The sequence below is a fragment of the Thunnus albacares genome, chromosome 1 (genome assembly GCF_914725855.1).
Source record: "Thunnus albacares chromosome 1, fThuAlb1.1, whole genome shotgun sequence".
Taxonomy (NCBI): Eukaryota; Metazoa; Chordata; class Actinopteri; order Scombriformes; family Scombridae; genus Thunnus; species Thunnus albacares.
The window spans coordinates 16,400,267-16,418,780 of NC_058106.1; the positions used below are offsets into that span (position 1 = coordinate 16,400,267).

At 40.3% G+C, this 18,514-nt stretch overlaps 1 protein-coding gene across 5 annotated transcripts in view; it reads left to right on the top strand.

Moving 5' to 3' along the window:
* Positions 1-18,514, top strand: part of ush2a (Usher syndrome 2A (autosomal recessive, mild)) — a 237,482-nt gene that overhangs the window by 194,976 nt on the left and 23,992 nt on the right. For all 5 annotated transcript variants that reach the window (XM_044346023.1, XM_044346054.1, XM_044346031.1 and 2 more), the window contains exons 69-74: positions 21-204; positions 2,840-2,997; positions 5,956-6,114; positions 7,725-7,887; positions 12,088-12,305; positions 12,408-12,544. In XM_044346023.1, the coding sequence (XP_044201958.1) occupies positions 21-204; positions 2,840-2,997; positions 5,956-6,114; positions 7,725-7,887; positions 12,088-12,305; positions 12,408-12,544 (1,019 nt within the window). The remainder of the gene's footprint in view (positions 1-20; positions 205-2,839; positions 2,998-5,955; positions 6,115-7,724; positions 7,888-12,087; positions 12,306-12,407; positions 12,545-18,514) is intronic.

An 18,514-nucleotide genomic window follows, 5' to 3' on the forward strand; every position in this document is an offset into this window, starting at 1 on the left:
CTCCTCCTTTTCTTCACCAGGTGTATGGTCAAGGCCGAGACACCTGATAATAAACACATCTGCGGTAGAGCTGTATTGGGATCAACCATCCCAGCCTAATGGACACATCTCCCAATACAGACTGAACAGGGATGGGCACACTATTTTTACCGGAGACCATCGTGACCAGAATTATACCGACACTGGACTCCTGCCAAACCACAGGTAGAGTGCATGCGCTCAGACACGTATACACACAAATGAATACGTGCACGAGTGTGTGCCCATACAGTACGTAGAAGTCACACATGCGTAAACACACTTCACTTGTAGCTTCATAATTAATCATCCCTTTAATTCCACATTTTTCCCATTTGAGTGTACGTGTGTGTGTGTGTGTGTGTTTGTGTGTGTTTATATTGGGGTCACCCTGTTTTAAAAGCTCTCCTATCGTCCCATCCATGTCTCTCTCTCAGGACTGCACGCTGTATATGTCTGTTTGTGTCATTTAATGAGCAAATATTTGACATTCCAATGACAGACGCAAACATCACCACACACACACACACACACACACACGCACACACATTAAAATCACAAATCAGATCTGGCTTTTTGCTTACAGACAGCAGTGGAGCGTAGATTTTATTTATCTGTTTATTTTCATTTAACCTTTATTAATCCATGTCTTTTTTCCAAGATGGATTTTCTGTTTTAATTATAGGGTGTAAAATGATACCCTCTCTCCTCCCCATCCTGTCTCTCTCTCCTGTCTCCTTCTCTCTCTCCTCGGCCTTCTCTCTCCCGAGACAATTTCTCTTTACCCCAAATAGAATTCTTAGGATAACAACCTGCAGTACTCCAATCTCCTCTATGTGCGTGTGAAAGAGAAAGAGAAAGGAAGGACTGAAGAAGATAGGACTGTATGTGTGTGTGACGTTTAATTTTCCCTAATTCCACATAGTCTGGCAGAAGGCATCCCCGTCCCGACCCTTCGCTTCTCATCACTTGTCTCGCTTCCTATTCACTTCTTTTCCTCTCTCTCTCTCTCCCTCCTCCCCTCCCATCCTTTCCCTCTTACCTCATTCCCTTCCTCCTTCTTTTCCCAATTTAGCCCTGCGCCAAGAATTACACAGGGAGCACCGGCCCCATTATCTAAGCAGACTTGTGTGTATTTTTGCCCCCATGTGTGAGTGTGTAGCCCCGCATGCCTTTCTGTGTGTGCATGTGTCTGTGCGTGAGACTGCTCAAAGTGGCCATTGATTATTTATGACAATGTTGATTAGCTGTCACTTTGCTTCGGCAGCCCAGGAAGTGTCTAAGATGACGAGAGAATTAACCTATTCCCTCTGGCTGGCCCCGCAGGACACACACACACACACACACAACCACGGCCAAACAGATGCAAATGCCCCACTCACTGATTACCAACCACACACACACACACACACACCATTTTACTTTTGATATCCCAAGGCGGTGTTTACATTTAAGTAAATATCTTCCAGTGATGAAGTGTTTAAATTCATTCTCCCTCTGAAACCTTATGCCATGATGAAATTCTTCCTCTCCATCACACTCAGTCTCTGCTTCACTCTCTTTTCCTCTCTTCACTTCCGTTTCTCCGTCTCACTCTCCACCTGTCTCTCCTAGACATAGTTGGTATGTCTAGAAAGGTGTGTTTATTTATTTTTTTTATCTGTGTGCCACAATGTATGTGTGTGTTTGTGTGAGTCTATGAGAGTAACATACGAGTAGTTTTAATATCCTTTCCTGACTGTGTTCTAACCCACTGCAGAGGTGCTAATGGCCTCCTGTTTAAAACGGTCTGCGCAGGAACAATAACCCAACACCATCGCCTATTAATGCATGTGTGCCCGAGTTTATAGCAAATTAAAGGCTTTTAATGTTAAATGGTGGCCCACTTACACAGCTAATGTAGGCTTTAGCACCAGCCAGCCACATGCTCTTAAAAGGGAAATCTATCTTATGATGTCATGGGCAGGAAAGATAGAGAGTGTGACGAGAGAGGCGGTGAGACAGATGAAGGAGAGAGAGAGAGACAGGTGGATGATGGAGAGGGAGAAAAGAGGAGGAAACCAACCAACAAGTGTAGTCACCGTATGAGTTCACACACACACACACACATATGTATACACGCACATACTTTCAGAAGTTTAAATATATTTGTGAAGTGGTTGCAGGGTTTTATGATTCCTATGTGTCTCTCCAGAGGTTGTTTTAAAGAAAACATTAAGATTTCTTCTATTTATCAATTTATCACAACTCTTAGAATTCAAAGACAAAACATCCTGGAACATTGGACTTGCTGGTTATCTATCCCCATCTATTACTTGTAAACTGTAGTAAGATGACCTCACCAATGTTGCTTGCTTTGTTTGCTGTGGTTCCATTGTCAGTGTGAAAGCCCTTTACCATCACACCTGATGCTGTGCTGCTAAATGGTGTTAGGTGGAATAGTAGAGGAATATATTTCAGTTTTATTGTGGTATGGCAAGATGAAACACATACATTCAAATAAAATAAATATATATTTTAGGTTGTGTCATAGCTTATATGACTTGATAACAAACTGGTGGAAAATACAAAGAAATCTTAAATATATTTGGGATATACAGTATTAATAACCCTGATCCAGACCATGATCCTGACAATACACAGTGGTATAGTATATGTTTTTTGTAAAACTGCCCCCTTAACCTTGTCTTTCTCTATTTTCTCTCCTTCTTCCTTGATCCCTCATGCCATTATTCTCATTTTCTCCTCCTTGTTTTTCTCTGTGCTCTGTTATCTCTATGCTGCTTTCTCCACACCCCTCTTTACGCTACCACCTCTTCAGGTACGTGTATGAGCTGAAGGCCAGTACAGGGGGTGGGACTGGTTTGAGTGACAAATATGTTATAAAAACACCAGTCTCTTGCCCCACTGGGATCCCAGCCCCCCACAATGTGACAGTCTCAGGCCCCCACTCCATCTCTCTTGCCTGGACCCCTCCTGGTGAGTAGCAATCTAAACGAATGGATGGATGGATGGAAGGAGGAGGGGATGGATGGATGGATGGCTCTCAAGTAATTTTCAGTGTCTATCAAAATGTCATAACAGATTAGACACTTTGTTTTGATATAACAAACTTGTTAGTGTTTGTTAATGATGATTTTTATAATCTGAACTTAGGTGTTTTCTATAGTATCTAAGTGCATAATCACATGTATCTCAACATTCTCTCCAGGAATAATTTTAAAAGACTCTTCAAAAGTAACAGATGGCTGTGGCCCATCAACATTTTAAAATTCATACATTTAGATTCACAATGTTGAAATAATTAAAACTGATGGCTCACTAGCATCGTTAGATTAGAGACGCCTGTGTGGATATTACTAAAAGAAAACAGTGGAGAAAACATTTCCAGAAACCAACGTTCCTCCGGCTGCACAACTCTACTGGTGTTTGGATGTCTGTTGTCCATTAACCAATCAGACATCTGATCTATTCCTTTAACAACTGCACAAGATTTTATTGTGAGTAACTGCGCAGTAACTGAGTTGTCATTGTTCACCAGCTCAATGCATCCCAGAGAGAGGGGCTCGATTCAATGTTTAGTAATTCAAATCTTTTTTCAGAAGAGAAAACTGCATCTGCAATTAACCCTCTAACATAGACATCCACGAGCATATACTTGTCACACTGCAGCAGGAGCTATTCAAAAATCAACCCACAGAAACAGAAGGATTCTTTTTCATTGTTCCTGAAATTATATTTGTTTGATGATTGCATTAGCAAATCTAATCTTCTAAAATATACTATACGCACAACACAGAAACATTAGCTGTCACATTCATTGGATTTAGCTCTACAAGGCAAAAAATATATATAAACTCACCATATCAAACTGACCAGAAAGAAGTTTCCCTCCATGTGAATCACTTCCTCCTCAGATGTAAAGAAACAGCAAGAGAGGGGTCAGACTTAAACAAAAGCCCTGAGTAGTTTTCCATTCACCTTCTGGCCTCTCAGGACCTGGACACACACACACATCCGCAGGCATACATGAGCATACACTCAGGGCTGAGTTTCATGCTTATGGGGCAGTGATTGTCTGCCCTAACCCATCTATCATTGACTATTACTCTCTCATTAGGCTGATTTCCTATCTCAGAAACCGCTTATAGGGCCAACTAGCAAAGACACTTCACTCTGTTGCGTATGTGGGTTTGTGTGTCTTTCTGTTTCTGTATATTTGTGTCTGTGTTTATGTATGCATCTTTATACATGTGTATTTGTGTGTGTGAGTGTGTGTGTGTGAGTGTCTTTGTGTGCATGTGCATATGAGTGTGTGCACATCATTGTGGAGATATTTCCATAGGCAGGTCTATTCTATCGTCATTACTGGTTGATTTTAAAGGTGAGGAAATATCGTCTGGGTTCTCACGCTTGGTTAACTCCCTGAGCCCATAGTCTGGAGTGTTTTCGACTGGTGTGTGTATTTGTGTGTGTGCATGCCTGACTCTCTGACAGTGTGTCTGTCTGTGTGTATGTACATGCACATGTATTTGTGTCTTCATATGCATACATTGACTGCCAAAGCACTGACGTATGGCTATTAAAAATACATTTACTCTAGGATCAATTCCTCCATCATGATGTTTGTGTGTGTATGTGTGTGTGTGTGTGTATTTGGGGAGGCTTTGTATGTGTGCATGGGTTGTTTGTATGTAAGTGTACATGTGTGCATTTATGATTGTGTATGTGGTTATCATATGTGTGAAATAGAAGATGGAGAGGCAGCTGATTGGTTGTAAATAATACAACTTAAATATCACAGCGACAATTAAACCTCTATGACTGAGCAACATAGCGATCAAAGAGAAATGCATTATGACCCCTGTGTGTCATAAATATCACTGTGTGTGTGTGTGTGTGTGCGTGCGTGGACTATGTGAAAGTGTGTTAATACAGCCAAAGTGTGCTCATATTAAAAGCTCCATGTGCTGAAGTCAGAAGTGTGTGTATGTGTTTGTGTGTAGGTGTGCATATGTGAGTTGGGGGGTGAATAATTGAAGTCGCTCATTTCTCTGGTAATCAGTTCGTTCTCAAGATATCCAGAGTTCATGAATGTTGAATAACCCATCACAATACAGTTGGCCTGAATTATGGAAAAACCTCCGGTGAGAATATTAACAAAGTCTAGGTGCGTGTGTGTATCTGTGCGGGTGTGTCTGTATACATTTGTGTGTTTTTGTCTAGTTGTGAGACCACAGTGGCAGGATTGTGAGGGCAAGATGTGTCAGTTTTGAGGCAAAAATATAAACAGATATGTACTATAGATGTACATGTAATATCAAAAGATGTTTATTCATATCCAACAAACATTTAATATAGAATACAATCCTCAAATTATCAAATAAAACCCTGCTTGTCCAAAGTATTATTCTACATACAATACAATTTCAAAATGGAGCAAGACTTCCTTGACTGTACCTGTAAATAGCCAATTAAAACCAATGGAGATACTATATGCTCTTATTTACCCTACAGAACACACAGCCTGATGTATACAAGCTGAATGTCTTTTTTTGCACTGTGAAGCAGGCAATGACCTTTTTACATGTTAGAATGGTTTTAAAAATGCTTTCCTGGGCATCAAGAGGCAAATGTGAGCCATTCAAGTGAGTGCTGTCAACGATTTGATGACAGTACTACATTACCCCTCCTGTAAACACTGCCGAGTGTCATGCATATGACATGCTCAAATGTTATCTCACAGTCCATGTACATAGCTGTTACGGTCAGCTTGGTGTATCTTTCTGGATTGAAAAAAACTTAAAAATTATCTAATTTATCCTTCTTTTTATTTAAGTTATAAATGTACTCCAAACAACATTACTATACTACAGTACACTAATATACAGCAAGTAAAGATAATCATATCCTGTGTGTCATTTTCCTTTTCCACAGCTCAGTTTGACAGCAGCCAGCCTGTAAACTACAACATCCTGTTAAATCCAGGAAGTGACAGTGCCATAATGCATCACGCAGGGCAACGCCTGCACCTCTCTGTTACAGGTCTAGAGTCTTTCACCACCTACTACATCAGAGTGCAGGCCTGTCAGATTGGTAAGTATTTAATTATACAACATACATTTTATATAATTAACTAAACTTAATAAGACAATAAGATGCACATTAAAAAACAAAGGTACAAAAATATATAAAAGCCTCACCATTAAATTGAGGAAATTGTAGAGCTCAGCATAGAGAGACTGCAGACCTTAACCGAATGATTTGTGTTTAACATGACATTTCTGGTGTTCTGTTTACTCAGGTAGGCTTCACTTTATAACAAGCTACGTTGTCCTCTGTGAAACAACACACTGCAATGTGCCTGCACTTGCACAGTAAATTGGCCAGTTAGATTCAAACCTTGAGGGTGGTTAAAGTGGCTTGATTTATTCTGTGTCGGCACTTAAGATGGCCAAACAAATTTGAATACTGAGGAGGCTTCAGACACCTTGTTTCATGTTCATGTGATGTGAGTGGTGAGAAGATCTTTACCTGTGATGGAAGATCATTAAATAGAGACGTTTAACTGTAGCTAAAAGAGTTTTTCAATGGGCTCAGTATAACCCTTTGGCCTCTGTGGGGCGTGCCAAGCCGTTACCACTTTCATTTCCATGTTGGCCTCTCAGCAGGGGATAACCATGCTGATCTGTGAGATGACGGCCTTACTAGCTACAAAGTGCAAACAGGGTCACTCTGTGTCCTCAACAGATCAGTCATAATCAATGGTTTGGCCCAAAAAATGTGCCAATGTGCAAGCACTGAAAAGGGGGCATTTAAAGAATTAATATGCAGTGTTTGCCAATTTTTTGTTAGGGGTAAATTGTTGTTGTCGTTTTTGAAAAGTTTTTGAGGCGATTAACTGGTGCACCAATGAGGTTCAGACACTCATTCCTAAGATTCAGTGTGACTTCAAAGGCTCCATCAGAAACCTACAGAGAACAGTGCAGAGAAAGTTTGTAACTTAAAGTTTTAGAGCATTTCTTCATCAGAAGTCTACACTCCATGTGGATAGTTATGTACGGTAATAGGGCAACATATTTTCAATTCAGGTCAATTTTATTTATATAGCGCCAAATCATAACAAAAGTTATTTCACGGCACTTTTCACATAGAGCAGATCTAGACCGTACTCGTAATTTACAGAGACCCAGCATTTCCCCCCATGAGCAAGCACTTGGCGACAGCAGCAAGGAAAAACTCCCCTTTAATGGGAAGAATCCTCAAGCAGAACTGGGGTCTAGGTGGGCAGCCATCTGCCTTGACTGGTTGGGTTGAGAGAGAAAGAAGGAGGCAGAGAGACACAGAGAAGCATAGTAACAACAATAATAACAGTAACAACAATTATAATATTAGAGATATGACTAGTAATGTCATATGATGACAGACAAACTAAAAATGCTACCCATGTTTTACCAACATTGTGTTTGATAAGCACTACGTTAACATTCTTAGGTGTTGCTGGTAAAAAAGGGTTATGTTTGTTCTATGATATGTTAGCTTTCTCACTGAATATAAGCAAATGTAGAATGTAGGCATGGCAGCCTGTACTGTATATATTGTTTATCTGATTTGTTCCATTAATGTAAAAGAAATAATGCAATAAATACGTGTTCCTAGAAATGTGTGTGTTTTGAGATAAATTCCTCCTGTTGCATCCCTTGCAGAGGGGTGTGGAGTAGGAGCGGGTGTGTATGTTCGGACTTTAGAGGCCGCCCCAGAGGGTCTGCTGCCACCCACAGTAAAAGCAGCTGGTGCCAGTGTCCTGGAGATCCACTGGTCACCCCCCCAAAAACCTAATGGTCTGATCACCTCCTACCATATTTTCAGGTAACATACACACAAAAAACACAAATATACTGTATTCATACACAAGTAAAAAATGAAAAATAGATGTAGAAAAGAAAAGAAACCAGCATTGTTATTAGGTAATTGTCTTTGATGTCATGCTGACTTTCTCCCTTAAACTTTTTGTCAGTTCTCTCAAAACATAAGAAATATAACAATGATGCATCATAACAATTTTTTTTTTTGGTATGGACAGTCATCTGTATCGGGTTTATCAGGTATAGGAATGTAACATGAGGAACAAGATAACTTAAACCAGCACCAACCTTTGTTGTTTAAAACATACAGGATGAATATACATTAATCACTTAAACCGTACAAAACCCACCATCAGTATGTTTAATCAGAATTTTGGATTCACCGTATTAGGCCACAGCTAAAGTCATCAAACCCACTCAAACTTTATCATCTTGTTCTTAAAGCTTGGACTCATGCTGCTGTGCAGGAGTTGCGTGCTATGAGATACACTTGATGCACACCATTGATGTACTCAGTCAACCCGGCTCTTAACTTCACACATTTTAGCCCTTTACTTAACCTGTGAAATCAACAACTTACTTTTACCCCGCAAAATACCAGTCGAGCAGACATTTCTGAGGAATGAACACACAAAGCAGACACAACAATAACTACACACCAAACACGGAGCTGCATTCACCTTCTAATGTACTGATACATACCAGTTTTTTCATGCGCTCACATTAGATCCTCAGTTTATCACTAATGAACCAAAAGTAACACACATACAGGGCTGTATAGTGCGAAGTTTTGATCGCATGTGCTATTAAAAATTATTCTGTGCGAAGAGAAATATGTATCTACTCACACATGTGCACACACGGAGCTCAGCGGAGCAGAGGAGAGACAACATTCGTTACATTACTGTTACTCAGTTGTTGGTTAACTTGGCCTACTGTTGAGCCACTTGGTTGCTACACTTGCCAGGGTTGCCACCTAGGTGGACATCTGCACCTGCAAACAAGCCTATACAAAGTAACAAATCAAACCCATCAAGGCAACCAAAATAATGTTTGTCCAACATGGTCCTCCCCGTAGCGGAGGACAGATTTCATAGAACTATAAAAAGTACCTGAAAAAAGTATTTCACTGATATGGTGGAGTGGAAAGAGTGATTTGGTGGATCTGTTAATCCAAAATGAAAAAGGAGACAGTGAGTGGAAGAAAAAGTATTAGAAGAAGAGGGCAACATAGAGAAATGGAGGAAAGGTCCTTGTGACTTCTCTCATGCAAAGGCGACACCACCTTCCCCACACGCCAGCCACAGCAGCACAGTAGTTCAAATCTTGTCCTGATCAGTCTGCAGTCCCACAGTCAACTGCCACAAAGGGACAAAAGAGAGGGAGATGCAATTTCTGCACAACAAAAAAGTACTGTAAAAGTAATGTCTTTTTGCAATTTGATTGAAATTTGTAAACCAGTGTGTTGTTTTGTTTTATGACTAATACACTCAATGCAGAGTTGATTGTGTACAATTGACAGAAAAGGTGGGCTTCCAGTTTGCAAGCAGTATTGATTGACTTTTTTATTGATTGGTTTTAATGTTTAAAGTGAAACCTACCATTCAAAATGTTGTTGCATCTTCACTTTCAAAAAAATTCATAGAAATAATTATGGCTGTTTTGTTTGTTGCAGCTGAACAGTCAGTCTGTCTAGTTAGGTGATAAAGGCAACTAAATACCAGAGACACAGTATTCTTTTGCAGTCCAAATGCCTTTAATAAATTACTAAAGCGTATGCATACAGGCTCCCTGAGCTCTGCAGCAAGAGGAGCACCTTGAACACTTCACACAAACACTTTATACTGTCAGCCTCCACCCAACACAACCATCAACACGAGGACCTTGTGTGCAGTCACAGATCTCTGTCTGCAGACACCTGTTTCCCGTAAGATAATCAATAATAATTCCATATATGGAGTCATACCCATCTTGTACAGCTTCCAGTTCTTGCATTAAGTTCCCTTTTTCCAACAATCACCTCTTAAAATCAGGGTCACCATGTATCATGCACTTCAGATAACCTTATCTATCTTCTTCTTTCCTAACAGACTAGACATTCATTTGCCTAAACAAACGAGGTGCGAGACATCTTGGCAAGACATCTTAAACAAAAACAGGGTCAAGAGTGCATCATGTTCTTTAAAGACAAAACTGATCAGTTGATCACACTTCTACACTGGATTAATGATCATCAAAGTATTAATAAAATAATATAGTAATTTCTCCAGCAGTACACTTCTAATATCATTTTTTTCCTCGACACTCTTGTTTTAGATAATGTGAGATCATAACATAGTGTGATTGTGAATGTTTTCTCTATAATCGAATGGTGTCAAACCTAAAGAAAACACTCTCTCTGCTCTCTGAAACAGTAATGAAGGATAACTCACCCATTTTTTAATGGCTGATAAGATGTCTCTGGGTGCAAAATACAATATTGGTTCAAAATTTGGTATCGGGACTAATCATAAAGGGATACTTGAGTCGGAACAAAAATTACCCGCTCCATACTATGAAGGGTCAGGATATGAACAGTATGTAAGTGTTAACCATCCACCTGTGTGTGCTACTACATTTTTCTTTGTGCTACTGAAATCTTTAGCTTGCACCAGTGCATACATATAGTATACAAAGAGAATGTATATACAGAATAGCCTAGAAGTTTTGGTGATGCATCTTCTGGCAAATGTCTACTCACCAATCTTCTGTGTGTGTGTGTGTGTGTGTGTGTGTGTGTGTGTGTGTGTGTGTGTGTGTGTGTGTGTGTGTGTGTGTGTGTGTGTGTGTGCATCTGCGCATGTGTATTAATGCATGCTGAAGGTCGTGGTCTGCTTGTTGACCAAAGAGTGTGTGATCTGTATGCAGGGTCAGACCAGACTAAGCCCTTTAAGTCCTCAGGAAACACAAATTAGCATAGCAGTACACACACACACACACTGACACACCTGGCATGATTAGACTGAGGCAGACAGGGACTTGGATAAAATAGGAAAATCTCTCTTTTTCCCTCTCTCACACACACCAGAAACCCTACATAATCACAGACATAGGAGCTTACCAAGACATAAGGGTGCTTGCATCAGCCAGTGACTTACACATGATGTTAAAAATGTGTTATATCTTTCATGTAGAGGCGGAGGTGTGGCAACATGTCACTCCCAAAGTATTTTGAGTGTCGTTTTGTTAATATAAGTTTTCATCATAATCAACATTTAGTTATAGGAAATCTCTATAGACCTCCATCTGTACCTAAGGGGACTTTAATGTTAAAAAATGTTCTTCTTCAAATGATAAAAACTTATTTGATAGCATACATTTAACTCATCTTATTACTGAACCTACCAGAGTTACTGAAACATCATCATCTTTGTTAGATTTGATCTCACCTAGATAGGATTATTAAGTCAGGGGTGCTTTCTGATTGTTTCATTTTCATTTTCTGTGTCTGGAAGATTAAGATCCCCCATCTTCCTCCAAAATACATAAGTATGAGGCAGTGTAAAAACATAAATATTGATCACTTTATTCAGAATGTTACTGCAATAGACCAGAATAGGTTTCAGTTGAAACCTTATGTCGAAGGCGAATGGAATTTTCTTTTGAGTGAATTTATTAAAGTTGTCGATAAACAAACCCCTTGGAAGACAATGAAAGTTAAAGGTGGACATTTACCATGGATTAGTTCAGAGGGCGTGAGCAAAATATTGAACAACTAGGGATCCAACTGACTGGGAAACATACAAATAATTATAACACTTAGAAGTCCAACTATTATAGAAATAGTCTTTCTTAAGATTTTTGTAAATTGTTTTATCCCTATTTCAGTCCGGTTTTTGTTCTAATTTTTCTCCTACCACTGCCCTTGTAAAATTTACCAACAAAGTATTCTCATCCTTAGACAAAGGTCAATTTACAGCTGCTATTTTTATTGATTTAACCAAGGCTTTTGATTTGGTTGACCATTATCTTCTTCTTAATAAACTGTATAAAAGATACTTGAGTATACTTTTTTTCTTTGTTTTGAGCACAGTGCAAGAATATTTTGAACATATTGCAATTACGCAAAAAGTAAAATGTATAGACTTGAATATACCTTTTTTAATTTGGGTTGTAGGGAATAAAAAAATGATCAATGGCTAATCCAAGTGTTTATTTTTTGAAGGTGTCCAGTAGGAACAGAGGAGGAGCTCTTGGTTTTCATCTGGTCCAGTGGGCCACTTGAATTTTTTGATGCAAGCCCCGCCTTGCAATCCTTCAGCTTCTTCCAGTACAGAGTTCGTGCCTACAACTCCAAAGGCTCAGTTCTGAGCCAATGGGCTTCAGCCCAGACCCTGCAGGCAGAACCACAAGATATGTCTCCTCCCACTGTCACACCCACTGGTGAGTTTACAGAGTCACATGAAAATTGGTACAATTAAAATATTATTGTGTTGTATCACTGTAACACTGTAACAGTGTAATAGTGCCACATGCTGTGCACAGGTGGATACTCAGTCCATCTGAAATGGAGTGGACCAAGACAGCCCAACGGACTCATTTCCCATTATAGACTGGTTTACAAGAAGCACCAACAGGACCCAACGCTCAACTCAACTGCTGTTACTGCTCTCACTGTGGAGGTAAATACACACACACACACACACACACACACACACACACACACACACATAAATGCACACACACACACAGTGAATGCTGGATAATGGGAGCATGCATGCATTTATCTGCGAGAACAGTCTCCTCCTTAATCACGTTTGGTTTCTGTTGCTATTCATTGTATCTGGCATCTGGTGGATAAGTTTACTCACACATAGAAAAAACTTGGGATCACAAACTTAAACACATACAAACACCCCTGTAAATGTCCATGTATAAAATTCCCAAACATTAAAAAATGAATAAAGTGTATAGTTCATATATGTAATATACGGTGTCTGTGTGCATGTGTGTTTATTGTCCTTTGCGGTGCATGTGAAGAAATTTGGACTCTACCTGTGGTGCTGGTACCATCTGTTTGCCAGTAAGGGGCCTGAAGACACACACAAAGACACACACACACACACTGGCCCATGGCCTGCTATTCTCCAGGGCCCTTCCCACAATTCCTTGCCACTGTGCCATGCCTGATGCACCAACATAGACAATAACTATGAGCAAGCTCCCTCAAACCGAACACACAGACACCCCCTCACACAAACACACACACATACTTTATATACACATATCGTATACTGTAGCCCATATAGCCATACAAAAAAATTAAAACACAGATGAATACATACTCAAACACAGACTAACACCTAAAACATGTCTTTGCATACATATAAAACTAACACACTTAGTTGGAGTCATACCTACATTCAGTGCGTATAAATAGGGATTGGTTCACCCAAAGCTGCAATGGGATAATTGCCAACAGTGGCTAGAATCCTCTCTGGACGCCACCACACACCTGTATATGAGAGTTTGTGTGTGTGTGCATTAGTATCTGGAACTCTTGTATGATGCTACTTAGATGTAGTAGTAATCCATTTTGTATTTTGTTTTAGAATTTATCTATACATGACAGAAAACAGGAAAAGGAGAACAAGAAAGAAAAAGAAACATGATCAAACAAGAGAAACAGGGATTTGAGACAAAGATGACATGGAGGAAAAAATGAAAAGAGGAAGGAGGACAAACACACTTAGAAAGAAGAAATTGGCAAAAGACAGTGGGACAGGTTGGTAGAACAAAGAGCAATAGTTAATGGAGAAGGTAAGATGGAAAAAATGAACGAGACCAAGAGTGAGTGAGACTAAAAGGGAAAGTAGAGGGGCAAGAAAAAAACAAGTGAAGGAACAAGAGGGGGTGACAGAGTGATAGATAGGGGAAGGAGGGAGGAGAGCGAAAGGGGGAGAGGAGGAAGAAGTATAGATCTATATTCTGTCCATACGAGTGGCCTCTTCTCCCTCTGTGACCTTTGGCTTGTCACTCATAATTAATACAAGATGTAAATGGAGACCTTTCACCTTCTCATTGATATGGAACACTCTGTGTGTGTGTGTATGTGTGTGTGTGTGTATGTGTGTGTATGTGTGTGTGTTTGTGTATGTGCTTGTGTGTGAGAGGCTCATTGACATGGCATAGACTTATTTTGGTGGCGGTCATTTGTCACACAGTTGCCTTCACCACATGCACTCCGTTGTTTAGGAATACACAAAGAAAGTGTAAATGAGTTCAAAGTTCTAGGCAAACTTGAAAAAAGCAACCTTTATAAGAAATTTGTAACATTTGTCTTGATTTTGTGCTGTTAAATATGTGTCTAGTAATGTACAGCCAAAATTATTATTTGATAAAAACAATCTAATAGTGTTGTTTAGTTAATATTGTTGTTTTTAGCGGCTTTTAACAAACACAAGACAATTGAAAGATGTTCGGCATAGAGAGCAGAGATTACAACTCAGAAGTCGAAAAAAAGTGTAGGTGGATAATGTGGAGAATTGTTGTTGAACTTTTGAACTATTAAAATCACAAAGGTCTCAAGTTTTAGTAGCAAGTTCTATAGTGGGAAGTGACGTCAGGACTTCTTCTCTTGTCTGCTTTGTCCTCACATTTTCATTATTACTGAGCATTTTCTCCTTCGTTATGTTCATGAAAATGACTTTTAATTTCTTTTCAGCTCAAAATTTCTTAGTTTTTGGATCTATTTTTGCATGTGTGTGTGTTTCTGTGTCCATTTGGTACGTGTGTATTTATGTGTGTATTGATCTCAGGCTGGCTTGGGAACCCTGCTCTGTGCCAGCTTGGCTGATTAATGGGGTCGTCATGGCAATCGGACGGAATGAGGGTACGAAGCGCAGGCGGCCTGCCTCACTAGACCCCTATGCGCCGCCTGGCACACACACACAGTCTCTCTCTCTCACACACACACACACACACACACACAAATTTACTCTCCATGCCTTACACCTTTCTGACAGACATGTTAGTCACTCACACAACCCTGTCAGCTTGCCTTTCTTGCATTGTGGTTCCCCTACTTCTTTTTTCCTTCATCTTTCTCTTCATTATTTTCTGTCCTCCTCTTTCTCCCTCTTAATGTCTTCCTCTCTGCTGTTTACTCTTTTTCTTTTTCATCCATCCAGCTCCTTTTTGAGGCTCTTTTTTTTTTTTTTTTAAAGAAAATCATATTTTCTCTCCACTCTTTCTATGTCCCCCCCTACATCCCACTCAGATTCTAGCAAGTGAGGATCATTTTGCTCTCCCCAAATTCTAGGCACTGGGCAAATAAAATCCCATCTTTGTTTCATGCACCTTCCCCTCACCTCACACTTCCCCATGACCCTCTTCTCTCACCCAACTCTCACCCTTTCTTTCTTTTCCCTACTCGTTTTCTACTCACATCCTTCACTACCCTGCAACCCTTCCACCTGTTTCTGCCCATTTTCCCCTCCATCTCAGTCTCTGCTGCCATTTTTCCTTCATTTCTCTCTCTACATCTCCTTCCTCCCTACCCATATATCTTAATTTCCTCAGCTCTTCTCTTCCATCTTGTACCACCATTTTTACCACCTTCTTATTCCTTTTCCACCCTTATCCCTTCTCTACACCTCCCCAGTCTCCCCAATCTCTTCCCTTCCTCGCTTCCTTTCTCTCTTCCAGTCACTCCTCCCTCTTCTCCTGCATCTTTCACTGATGTTTAAATCCTGCATTTCTACTACCTTCCTCTTTCTCCCTCTTACTTTTCTGTCCTTTCCTCCCTCCCTTGGCTCTTCCAGATGTTACACTGTGGCCCTTGGGATCACTGGTGAAGGGAGACCATGTGCATACATATGTGTGCTTGTGTGTGCTCGTGTGTTAGGTACTCTACGTGGATACATATGTCTGAATATGGTTGCGTGTGTGCCTGTGTGCATGTATAACATATTTTTGTTTGTGTGTGTATGTGCGTCAGTGTGTGTGTGCGTGTGTGCTGTATTAATACATCCCATTGATCAGAGCAGGACCCCTGACAGTCATCATCCCTGAGAACCATCTGGCCGACGCCTGACGCTCCCTCACCCAAACACAAGCTGACACCCTATTAATCTGCTACCGCCATGCATACATACGTGTGTGTGCGTGCGTGTGTGTTTCTGTGTGTGTGAATGAATGAATCAGTGAGAGCGTGTGGAAGATTGTGTAATGTGTATGTAAGAGTTTCTGTGTGTGTCTACGTGTATGCATGTGCGTGAATGTGCGCGTATGTGTGAGCTCCAAATCCAAACCGTGCACACACATACGAACGTGTACATGCACCACTCCACCATCCGCCAACAACAGCCGGCGCTGAAGGGAGCTGAAGGGTGCTTGGAAATTAAGGTTATTACACAAATTGAGCCATATGGTCTAAATATTTCAGAGCTGAAATTTACTAGGCAATAAAAATGGCCCCTACCTCGGTAATGGTGTAAATTACAGCTTAACCACCAGCGCTAATGATGTCCTTCTGTATGCCCCGTAACCAACCGTACATGAAGGACACATTGTTTAAAAAATATCCCAGGAAAAGCGAGAGAGGGAGAGAGAGAGGGAGAGAAAGGAAAAGGCAAGAAAGAATGGGGATAGAGGGGGGAAGGATGCAGTGAACAGGGGGTAAGAAGGAAGTGAAAGAGGTGAGGGAAGAGGAGAGTTAGGAAAGAAAAGAGAGAGAGATTGATATAGGGAGTGGAGAGAGAGAGAGTGAGAGAGCTAGCAGCATGTTTACAATCTGTTAGTTTACCATTAAGAGCCCGTCAGAGAGTGCAGGGACAGCGAGGGCCAGCCGGCAAATTGTGTCTCAAAGCCAACATGAGGTTTCAGAGAGCGTGTGTGTCAATTGCACAGTCAAAATGTGTGCATTTAGGCATGCGCAGTTGGAAGACGTATATATGTGGACATGTTATCAGAATATGTGATGTGTACATAGGCACAAATGGTCTGCAGGTGTGTTGAGTGATTAGATAGGAACAAACAAGTAATAGTGTTAAACACATGGTATGAACGCATAGTATGAATACAAATGCATAGTTTGGGAATACTTAAGCATGTTATATGTTGGCACATGTTGCGGACACATGGTATGGTTTGAATATGCTCAGTAAGGACGTGATGACTTAGAATACAGTTTTCATCTGCTCACAAACAAGGCAATGATGTGAGCATCACCGAAAGGAAAGAGAAGAGCTCAGCAGGCATGGTTTCTGTTTGACACGCAAGTGAGCTTACCTGAAGTACAAAAGGACATCACATTGTTGAAAATAAAAGTTAGCTTTTACCTGATGAAGTGGGTGGCAAATCAGTTCCATGCCAAGTATTTGATTGCCCACAAAGAAAACGTCCTGCCAAGTGCAGGTCATTGTCCGAACAATTTGACACATGCCAGACTTCATCACTTAACGAAAAAGGTTGAATAACTTAAAGAAATAATTCAACATTTTGGTAAATATGCATATTCACTTTCTTGCTGAGAGTTAGATGAGAACATTAAAACCAATGTCATGTCTGTATGGAGATATGAAGCTACAGCTAGCAGCAAGTTAGCTTAGCTTAGCATAAAAACTGGAAGCAGGGGGATAAAACTAGTCTGGCTCTTTCCAAAAGAAACAAATGCACCTACTAGCACCTCTATAGCTCATTAATTAACATATCATGTCTTCTTTGTTTGATCGTTACAAAAACTGAAGTGCAAAAATGTCAAGTTGTAGTTTTACGGTTTCTTGGCGGGATGCAGTGACTTCCTGGAGTCTCTGCTGGTTGCCTGGTAACCTCACGGTCACCACAAGACTCTCGGCAAGAAATCAAATGTGTAGTTCACTAAATGTCCAACTATTCCCTTTGGATGTATCTGAAATACAGGTCTCAGGGGGACACAAAAAACTGAAAGACTGATGCTATTTGTAAAGCCAATACCTCCATGATCAGAATCATGCAGTCAGAATAAAGTTAAAATAAATATTATTAGTGCATTTTATGACATCACTGACTGACATCACTTTTTAATGTCCCCTGAAAAATTATGTTGTGTTGGACTTACAGGGTCTCTGTATAGTATTTGCTTGTGTTTTCTATATTTGCAGCAGGTCTGTATTTCGCCTATGTGTTGTCAGTGTCAGTTTGGCTGTGTTTTGTCTATGTTTTGTTAAGTTGCAGTCCTTTAAACTCTCTCAGCCACTTTAGTTTTCATGTCATCATCAAAAGCAAAATGTCACGGCTATAGAAATATATTTTTGTCAAGAGATATATGATTTTTCTTTATATACTATAATAGAGAGATATGAAAGAAAATATTCAGTTATCCATACCTAAGAGCATTAAGGATTTTGAGTTTGGAAAACAGCTTTACTCCTTCACTTGTTGATTTTAACCCAGTATCCTCTTTGCATTGCTTAGCCACAGAAGAGTGTGCAGAGATGGAGGGTGGTCAGAGGAATAGGAATGATGAGGCTTCGCCCTTGCTCTCAGTGACACCCTTTAACAAATGAGGGAGACAAAGGAGTGGAGGAGAGAGGTAGAAATGCATAGCTGAGTGCACAGAGGGTGAGGAGAGTGGGATGAGGAGGTTGAGATGGGAGGAGGAGACAGGTGAA